Below are 10,731 nucleotides of genomic sequence, written 5' to 3'. Positions count from 1 at the left end.
TTGTTACCTATCATATTCTAGACTTAAAGAGGAAAAGGAAGATTACAATTGGGATGAACTGGGCCAGAAAATTAAGAGAGAAGAGCCCTATAGTTAAGGTTGCCCTTCCGCTACCACAATACAGAAGGTTAAAGGTAGGGAAATAGATGATTTCATCCATGGTTGGGATGCAGAGATGCTGATAAAAGGGGTTGGGCTGGTCAAAAACAGACTGAAAGGAGGACACAGTGGCTCCAATTTAATAAGGCTTGAAGGGGTTGATGTGGCAGAAAGGCACAGTCACAAAATATTGCCAGCATAGGGGGAGACACTAGCTTTCACTTCCAGTTTGTGAAGAATTGTTTGAAGAGCAGACTTTCACGGCCTTGAGGCAGGATCTGTACCTGGAACCAGATTAAAAGCAGATGAGATATGGAGAAGAGCAAAAACTCATCTCCCTGTTGTCTTCATTCAGTGGGAACGAGGCTAGTGATGTCTCAAAAGTGTAACCACAGCCTCAGGATTTTTCTAACGCTCCCCTCATTTTGTTTTTTTCCTAATATTCATCTAAAACGTGTAGCTTGAAGCCCATTAGAGTTAGTCCTGCTACTAGAGAAGCAGAGAACAAATCCTTGCACACTTCTCTTCAAGAACTCTTCAGATGTTTGAAAAACACCACTGCATTGCTGCTTTTCTCCAGCATTCCCTCCCTTTAACCTTCCATCCTAAACCCTCTACACACCTGTCAGTAGAGGTGTATCATTCTTTTATTAAAACCTTCTGGACATTTTGCAAGATGGTTTGTCCAGGCTTGAGGGAGCCTTACCTGAGTGTTCTGGGGATATTTCATTTGTGAGATGAAGTTCTCTGCTACTCTCAATGCTGCTTGTTGTTCTTGTTCATTTGCTCTGAGGCCTGCAGACAGAAAGAAAGGATGACAGTTTACAAGAGCTGGGAGAGAGATCTTGGCCAATGCTAGATTACAAGAGCCAAGGTAGTCCTTCCAATAAAAAATCTCAGAGAAACTCTTATTATTGCCCCTCACATAATTATAAGTGCATCTGCTTGGACACCAGAGGCATTACATGCAGGTGAAAAGACAAAGCAATCTTTCCTTCCTTCCTTCCTTCCTTCCTTCCTTCCTTCCTTCCTTCCTTCCTTCCTTCCATTAATTTTAATTTGGTTTATATCCCATCTTTCATTCAGTAACTCAAGGTGGCATACATAGCATCCCCTCCTCTTATTTTTCTCCACACTCTGTGAGGAAAACTAGCCCAAAGTCACCTAGAGAGCTTCTATGGCCAAGGGTAGATTTGAATCTGGGTCTCCTCATTACTGGTCCAATACCTTAACCCAGTGTTTATCAACCTTGGGAATTTTAAGATGTGTGGACTTTAACTCCCAGAATTCCCCAGCCCCCATGCTGGCTGGGGAATTCTGGGAGTTGAAGTCCATACTTCTTAAAGTTCCCAAGGTTGAGAAACACTGCCTTAACCACTATCCAATCATAGAAACCTTTGCAAAGAAGAAAGAAAGAAGGAAAGGTGTGGTCATGATGCCAGGAAAAAATTAAATGGAAGCTGATGACTTGGGGCATATTAATCAGAATATCTTGTAGAGTACAAGTTTCTCAACTGATGCTCCTCTTTGCGGCATATATGGTTCCACAGAAGGCCCTAAGACAGTGCAAGATGTGTATTACCTTTCCAAACAAAGATCTTCCCATATTGCCCGTTGTCCAGAATGAAACAGTCATCTGTGATAAGCTGGTCCTGGTGGAATGGACTGGATTCTGAGACTTTAGTCAGACTCATTTTCCCAGTCATGTCAGAGACCTAATGATGGAGGAGGATAGAATTTACTTAGACTTAATGTAATTCAATAATTACAGGGTAGATGTCAGGCTTTTGAGGTTTATGGTGCATTTTTAAAAACTAGAATCTTCTCATCCACCAAGCTGAAGATGCTGAGCATGGAGCCCATTCCTTCCTGTATTTCCTACATGCTGGACATCATTTTAAATCTGAATTAATGCATCCAGAACGTCTAACAGCTTAATACAATGGGAAAAGACCTCAGTGGAACCTCTGAACCAATTGTTAGCAGCTAAAAGTTGTGGGCAGAAAGCACTTTGAAGCAAGACTGTACCCTAATATAGCATTCCCCAACTTCATGTTCTAGAGAAGTGTCAGGAGGGTAACCCTCAGAATCAATGTGGAAAACAGCTGAGAATTCTGAGACCTATAGGAGAATTTTGGGAGGATGGAGAAACCTATACTGAAAGGATCTTTGGTCTGAGCCATCATGATTGGGCTGTGGCCAGGATCCCAGATCTCAGTGCATTGTGGTACAACTAGATCAATTATCTCTGGGCTTAATGGTTTTAAAGGAGATAGTCTTATATATATAGTTATGTCTATTAGTTTACTCACTTGAAACTAAGTCCTATCACATATGGAGACCCTATATCTGCCTCTGGAGATAATCCTGATACTCATTATGCCCCCAGAACTCATAAAGATGCAACAGAGGTGAGGAAATAACAAAGGTTGCTCAGCTAATGTTAGAAAACAGTATTTTTTTTTCCCATTGCCACATTTCTACTTCAAGATGAATGTGCATTTACACATATCCAGCCCACAGACTGCAAATTACAGCAAGTAAGTGACACAGAGAAAAAGTCATTTGGGTTTACTGTCTGTTGGGGTTGGCCTGTAAACTTAATGCTTTGTGGTGTGGCAGGACTCTCTGGGAGGACTCAGCAACCCTTCCCATTCCACTGGCATCACTAACTTTGTGACAACTCATCATTTCAATGACACACAATATCCAGTATAGGATCATACTGGGGCATTATAGTTGATTAAACAGATGGTGAGATAGTAGATTCAAATGTTCAGCCAGCAGCTGATAAGTTTCCCTCTCAGGGAGAAGGAGAGGATGAATGGATCTTAGATGGTGCCTACAAGAGGACAATTTCCTGGAGACCTCCTCTAACCTGAACTCAACTAAGGTTCTTCTCATTTTTTTGTTATTACCTTATACAATACTGCTGCAATAGCATTCTTCTGATCAGCCACAATATCTTCCTCAGCAGTGCCTTCTTTCAGAGCTGGCTTAGGACCCAGTACCTAGAAGAAGAGATCATGCCAATATCTCTTTACAGCAGAGTCCCCCCTGCAGTGGAACCACAGTGCTACACCTTAACACGGTCCAGTTCAAATTCAATGTTTGTCATGCAGCTGCTGCCAGAAATGTGCTTCCTTCTAGAAAATACTTCTTCACACCACCATCCATGTGCAACCAAAATGCATCGGAAATACATTCATGTGCCCTTCAGTCTTGGGTCTACAATTCCAGGATTCCCAGCCAGACAGTTGGTTCTGGCCCTGCCAACAACTAAGAGTGTGGTTCTTGGTGTGAAAAAGTCAAGCACCTCTGATATAGGCAGTCCTGCTCCGGATGGATACGCAGTGTGAGTTACTCTAAAATAGCAGCTTTTGTTCCTATGACCCATCTCTGTATGAAAGTCATTGCCAGATGCTGCATACTGGGATAAAGATTTCATAACTTCTCAGAGACCTTTTGTACACCTTTCCTTGGAATCTTCTTTCTAATTCAGTCTTCTGAGCCTAACCAGGAGTTTTCCAGATGAATTCTATGACTCCCATAATCCCTAGACAACAAGAAAGCTGTGGTCCAACACATCTGGAAAGGAGCAGCTGGGGAAATGCCAACCAAGACACTAATTTGCATCTATGCTTAATATTTCTTGTCCCCCAGAAAGATCTTACCGCTGTCATCTCAGCTGGTTCTTCCCCATCCTCAACAATCTCTACTCTGGCTTTCCCCTTTCTCTCACTGTCTCGGATTGCTGTGGCAAAATCCCGGGCCTTGTTGCGCTCCAGAATGTTTGACTTTCCCCCATACCAGGTAAAGATTTTCTAAAAGGAAAAGTAGAAAGGTAGAAACACGTTATTCAATTTATAATAGACTACTAGCTCACTGACATCCAGCCATCACCACCTTTTAATCTTCCCACTATACATCCAATCGGAGGATTGTGGCTACAACTCCCAGGATCCCCAACCATTCACTAGACTGGGAATTCTGGGAATTGCAATACCAGATTGTGAAATCTGCAGTTTTGGAGTCCCACAGCAACCCTGCTTGGAGAATATATCCCATGAATTCCCTGTATTAGCTTAGCCATGCTTTGGTTTCGGAGGATGCATTGTACTATAAGCTAACTACACATGCAACATGGTTGGGTAACATATGGTTAATTTATGATTCATAGTGTCACATGAACACCACCATGTACTCTTGTGACATATGTCCCCCTTCCCTTCTCCCTTTCTAGACTCACCTCTCCCAGGTCCAGGATGAAGCAGTCACCTGTATTAAAACTGGTCCAGCTCAGTTCCCTTTCCATAGCCCGGATATTCTTTTTTCCTTTCACTTGATAGAGTTGGTGCTTGGGGCTTTGCTCATGGTTGGCCTGGGTTCTGGTAAAGGCTGACTCCACACCACCTTCCTGTGGACCAAAGACCAGGGTTGAGACAGGAGTACAGAGGCTAGAATTTGAGGAGGATGGGGTCAGGAGAGACTCTTTGAGATCATCAGGACACCAAGGGGAAACCTAGTGCTACAGAAGAAGCAAAGAATTAAGAGAAGTCAATAGAGTGGTTAGCTCCAACCTACAGCTTTGTTTGAATGTGTGCCCACCTGCCTAGAAACAAACAAAAAATAAATCAGATGTAAGCTGGCTGTGAGTGATAGAGACATTTTAGGATTTTAGAGGATCGTGAGGAACAAGTGTATAAATCTGAATGCCAGATTGTGCCAAGTATTTTGTACATCCATAGCTAGCTGTCAAAATTCGAAATATGTTTAAGAGACTGCCTTCCCCTGAAATACAGTCACCTCCTGCTTTTGTTTACAGGAGAGCAAGGGAGCCTCCTCAATTCTCTCTTCTCTCATTTTATTCTTGAAATCAGCCTTCAAGGTAAATTAGATCAAAAGATGTTTAGTTTCTCATGTGTAAATATATAGAGATGAATTCCCCACCAAATCAATTCTGTCTCAGTTTAGAAAGCTGGTGTGAATATGGCCACTCAAGTGTCTGTGCCTATAGATTTTTTAGAAAATACTTTTCTAGTTTTCTGTTGTTTCCCCAAATTGTTGATTACCACCAGACTGTTATGTTGATACTGAAGAGGTTGAGTGTTGATTATTTAGGAAGGGGAGGAGCAACATAATTTTTATATTTAGATATCTTGTAAAAATCTAATCCTAAAATACTAAAAAACTAAAAGAGTCATTGGGAGGTGGGCAGCATACAAATTTAATAATACATTAATAAAAACAAATTAAAAACAAATAAAATTCCACCAGTGCATCATCAAAACAAAAACACAGCTAGACCTGGAGGAAATAATGGAAAGGAAATTGAGCAAACAAGGGAAAATGGGGAACAATTTCCCAAGGAGGAAAAAGGGAAGATGCGAGCCACCTCGATTCCACCCTGATCAACATGAGCCTGATGGGGCTTGAAGGAGGCATTTGTCTCCTACTATCTCCAGAGCATAGCTTGGTATCAGTGTATATTCAGATACATAAGCTTAACTGAGTGCATGCTCTTAAGAGGCCCTTATGCTTAGCAAGAGTGCTCAGGAAAGACAGCAAGTTCTGTAACTGGAAAAACGAGTCTCCTTTCACCTGGTATTTGATGCCACGGGGAAAGTACTCCATGAAGACATCTGATTCATTCCCCTGGGCTTCCCGATATTGGATTGGTTTCTCTTTCGGGATGGAGTTCAGGTGAGTGGAGAGCAAAGCACACGCTCCCTGCTCATCCCTGGATGAGTTTTGACCTGAGACAAAGGGAGAGAGGACTTATTTGCAAGAGAGTATCCCAGCTCCACCCAGTGGAGTGGTAGCCCCTAGCCAGCTTTAGCTATCTCAAATAGGGTTTTCTGTCTAGGATCCTGAGTGAAAATCCTAGATTAAAACCCATTTTGGAGGTAAGAAGAAGCCCCTGCTGAAAAGTCTTCATATTTGTTAGGATGTCCTGTTGCACTGTATTGCAAGGTGCATGATCACACCACTCAAGTGCAGAAATGGGCCTTGAAACAATGGGTCACAGAAACATACTAAGTCTTATTATGGTTTCTTGTGATGGAATGGAATTATGAAAGCTGAGCTCAGGGAGACAAACATTTTCTTAGCTCGCCAGAACTGCGTGGGAGGATCAAGAGGATGAGACTGGCACCTCCCTGAGGAATTTACACTGTTGTGGCTGGAGGACTTTGGGAACTGGGGTTTTAGTCTGGGAAGATTCTTGCTAGAGGTTATAGCTAATAAACATAGCTGGACTAATTTGCATGGTTTCTTGGAGTTCCTTGGGCTAGGCCTGACATTTCTTGAATGTTGGTTGAGCCTATGGTGTAAGCTCAGCCCTTGTGATCTGTAAAGCATGTATTGTATGAATCCAGCTAAACATGGTTTATTCAGCAATACGCTCCAGAAAAGCATCCTTCCCCAGATAGATCCTGTACACTTAAGGATTATCTTGGCCCTTTGCTTACCAATCCAAATATGCAGATTGGAATGCTCGTCAGGTCCATTATAGAGGATGAGGTATGAATCCCCAGAATAGAATATGCCTTTCATCTGATCTGGAACAGAAACTGGCTTCATTTTCTCCACGCGCCAGATGTGCAGACCAGGTTCTTTCGCTGAAGCATCAAAGGGAGAGCCGCTGCCAAGAAGATGTTACCAAGAAGGTTTGAATTTATTGAATTGGAAGAAGAAAGACAGGATAGGCCAGATATCTACAGAAGGAACCAAGAACAGCTACTTCCAAGAAGGTGAGGTAAAAAAGTATAGAGCAGTCTTCTTGAGCCTGTGGCCCTTGCGGTGTGTTTGACTTCAACTTCCATAAATCCCCAGCCAACATAGGCAAAGTTGAAGAATGATGGGAGCTGAAGTCCAACAAATCTGGGAAGCTTCACCTTGGAGAAATCATAGGAGGGAAATCCAGATGAAAGGCGAGTATCAAGACAGAAAGAACGACATAATCAGATTTGTCTGCTTTCTTGCCTGCCTGTTTTAACAGAATTCCAAGATCTAGTAGTTACAGTACATGGAAACGTTGCTGGCTGCAGTGAGACCTATTCCTCAAAGAACAAACAATATTATACAAACTTTCTTTCCCCCAAATATGCTTATATTGGTAATTTAAAGACCACCTGCAATTGCTGTGGCATTCAATTCTGCCTATGAAATGGTTACTGGTTGATTGGATGAGAATAAAAAGTATTCCTTACCTTTTGGGGTTTGCTGTATACATGGTTCCAAGGATCTGTGAGAAATAACAAACCTGGTTAGGGCTTTCATTAAATGGTGGGGTATAGTTCAGTGCTAGAGCACTAGCTTTGTATACAAGAAGGATTGAGTTGACTATCTACTCAACAGGTTTCATTGTAACATAAGAAGTTGCTTTTTCTTAAACCAGGCCATTGGTCTATCTGGTTAGTACTGTTGACATTGTCAAGCTTCAGGCAATAGTTTCTCCAACCTTGGAATTTAATCTGGGACTTTTTACTTGCCAACCAGGTACTTTGTTTGTCTCTGAGCTCTTCTAATGACCAAAGGGAGGAGAACTGGAGAAGACTTCTACTGAAGCCAAAAAGAGCTGCTGCATTTTGGAATGGCTAGAACAGGAGTAGATGTGTGAATCTAAGGCTTATACTCTGTATAAGGCAACTTCAAACAGCGTGCTATGGAGTTCTGGATTGGCAAGTGATATTAAGAGCAAATGTACTTCCAGATATTTTGGATCACAATGTTCATCAAAGTCAATGTAGCTAATGGTGAGGGATCAAGGGAGTTGCAATCCAAGACATTTGCAGACTCCAGTGCCTTCTCCTGCATTGATAGCCAGCAGTGTATGATACTGTAATGCCCTAATGCCACATATGGTCCCTGGCCAGCTGACTTCTCTTATTTTTTTCAGAAAAGTTTGCCTTAGTTACAGGTCTGTCATGGTCCATCTACTGCAATAGGGTGACTGGGACAATTACCATTAACATCTCCATTTTTTTTTTTAAGTAATCACAAAACCAGGATAGATCAGGTCATTGCCCTCGGTGAATATCAAATTCAGGAACTGTGAATATCAATAAATTCAGGATTTATTGTGCTCTTCGCTTAGACAAACCCAGCCTTGAGTTTCCTCCCTCATCTTAGAAAAATACTACCACAACCATATTTTAAGAAGACTCCAGGAAACTGCATAAAAACACTCCTAACTTGTTATCTAGTAAAACGAATGATTGAAATTATCGATAAATTGCACGGATCCTAACTTCCTCATTCCAGTTCAAAGTACCTTGCAGAAGATCAGAGCTTAGTGATAGTATATACTATGAGTTCCCAAGCTCAATCCACATCATCTCCAGGTGGGGCTGGAAAAACTTCTGCCTGAAACTGTGGCACCACTGCCTGTCAGTGCTGACAATATTGGGCTAGAGATGGATCAATTGTTTGGTTCTGTATAAGGCAGCTCCCTCTATCTCCAAATAGGGATGGGAAACATCTTGATCTAAAACCCTATAGACCTGCTCCACAGCCAGCATAGGCAATATTGACTCATGGATTGTAAGTAACTCAGGGTAGAGTATTTCTCTGCACACAGATACCATAAATATATGTACAACTTTTCTTTCTGACAGCAAACTCTGGAGAATTTAGAAGCAAGTCAGAATCACTCTGAAACAAGGCCATAGTTGCCACTTGCTACGTCCACTCCCTGGACATACGCATATATATAAAATATAAAAACCCATACTGTGTTTATAGGTCCTGCCAAAAAAGATGCCAAATTATCATGACAAGGAGCTGTGACTTTCCAGGAGATATGAAATGTTGCGGCATCAAACTGATATCATTATCAATATGGGAAACAGCATAAAAACAAATCATACTGACAAACAGTAGCTTTAACTTTTGTAAAACCAGCTCAGGGAGAGGAAGAAGAGCAAGAATTTGCCCATACTAGGAAGCTGGAAGTTTCCCAGGGCACGGAGAAAGTAACATCTCCATGCCCTGTGCATTTTGTTGGAATGGGATGGACGGACAGATCATTTTCCTCTTCCCCATTTTCTAATTCTTGGTCTAGAGCTGAAAGCTGCACAGGGCTCAAAGTATTTATTCACTTAACACACTCCTCTCTTCCTGCTAAGTAGCAACAGCATTTCAGACTGCTATTTGATCCTTGTAATGAAACAGGAAAAGACATCAAGAGGCAGGAATGAAAAGGATCCCCTTGCTCTTCCTTGCTCAGGTAACCCTGAAGATCATGGCTGAAGGTCTGAACAAGAAAGTTGGTATTAGGAGTTGGGAGGTATTCAATGCCACAGTTTGTACAAGTCTGAGAATTTAATTCTAATATTTAATAGGGGAGACACAGAGGAAGGAAATGCTCAGATTACAAGCAGAGGGGACTGTCTTTTGCAATGCTGGTTAAGTGACTGTTTTTAGAAAACCAGGCTAATTCTAGAAGGCATCAAGGCTTATGAACTAATTCCCTCCTCCTTCCCACACTGACAGATGCACCTTTCTTTCATAACAAATGCTATATTTTCAAATATTTCCAGTGTTCAGTTGAACAGACCAAGATGTAAAAGAAAAGCCACCCAGAACAGCTGAATCCATCCAACCAAGCTCTTTGCAAAATCCTTTGTTTGCAGACCTAACGTTTAAGGTTTGCTTTTGTTTTTACTTTTGTGATCACAGGCTGAGCCAAGTATCTCAGCTTCACCTTTGTCACACTTTTTAACATCAGCACACACTACGAGAGAAAAAGATTGCATGCACACTCACCAAGGCCGTCGCTCACCAGCACCCTGTACAAACAAGGTTTTCCACCGCTGAAATGTGAAATTAGATTTCCTGGGTGGGGCCTTTTCTTGACTCGCTCTTCAGTGAGGCTCTTCGGTGCCTAACTTCTTTGTGGCTGCCGGGGAGGGGAGGGGAGGGGAGGGGAGGGGGGAAATTGCAGGCAGGGAGTGCCAGATGTGGTTAAAAGAAGGGTGACTCACTTGGGTTCTGATTAGGAACTCATAATATCCTTCCCGTCAGGCGCTCTCTGCATCATCTGTTACCCTGTCCCTCGCGGCCTATCAGCCTTGCTTATCCACACAATCTCTGGAGAAATGACTGTAAGAGCACCCTAAAGTATGTCAGATATACATGAAAAGGCTTGCTGAAAGAGGCAAGCTATAGACCCACTGCAATTTTTATGAAGGGAAACCAGAGACTTTCCTCTTGCAAAGCCCAAAACCAGAAGCACAACGGGCTCCTGTTTCGATTCTTCCATTCAATGCTGATGGATTTGGGCACATTCTGCAAACCTGCGTTAGGAAGGAATCACAGTGACATGAAAATCTGTACAGATATTTAAACCAAGGATACTACAAAGCCTCCTTGCTCTAGAGCAGGGTTTCTCAACCTTGGCAACTTTAAGACGTGTGGACTTCAACTTCCAGAATTCCCCAGCCAGCCTATGAAGTCTACACGTCTTGAAGTTGCCAAGGTTGAGAAACCCTGCTCTAGAGTTTTGGTTGTTTCTACTTCCAGATGGACCGGTCATTGTCCGCAATAAAGTTTCTGTTCCGTATTGTTCTACTTCTGGTATAAATCTTTAAAGTATAGTAACAAAAGCTGATCCCACAGCAGGTATCAGCT

At 42.2% G+C, this 10,731-nt stretch overlaps 1 protein-coding gene across 1 annotated transcript; it reads right to left on the bottom strand.

The window, feature by feature from the left end:
* Positions 1 to 177: 177 nt before the first annotated feature.
* CAPG (capping actin protein, gelsolin like) lies at positions 178 to 10,020 on the bottom strand. The gene is made up of 10 exons (XM_007420024.3): positions 9,868 to 10,020; positions 7,311 to 7,345; positions 6,570 to 6,742; positions 5,701 to 5,855; positions 4,349 to 4,516; positions 3,774 to 3,923; positions 3,018 to 3,110; positions 1,682 to 1,814; positions 806 to 894; positions 178 to 383 (listed from the first exon to the last, which is right to left on the bottom strand). The coding sequence occupies exons 2-10, from the start codon at positions 7,331 to 7,333 to the stop codon at positions 318 to 320; spliced, it is 1,050 nt and encodes a 349-aa protein (XP_007420086.2). The 5' UTR covers positions 7,334 to 7,345; positions 9,868 to 10,020; the 3' UTR covers positions 178 to 317.
* Positions 10,021 to 10,731: the final 711 nt, after the last annotated feature.

The sequence above is a fragment of the Python bivittatus genome, unplaced genomic scaffold, assembly GCF_059951505.1.
Source record: "Python bivittatus isolate LINGU-HERP-01145 unplaced genomic scaffold, Pbiv_v1 ctg000320_np1212, whole genome shotgun sequence".
NCBI lineage: Eukaryota > Metazoa > Chordata > Lepidosauria > Squamata > Pythonidae > Python > Python bivittatus.
This window is presented reverse-complemented; position numbering and strand designations above follow the sequence as displayed.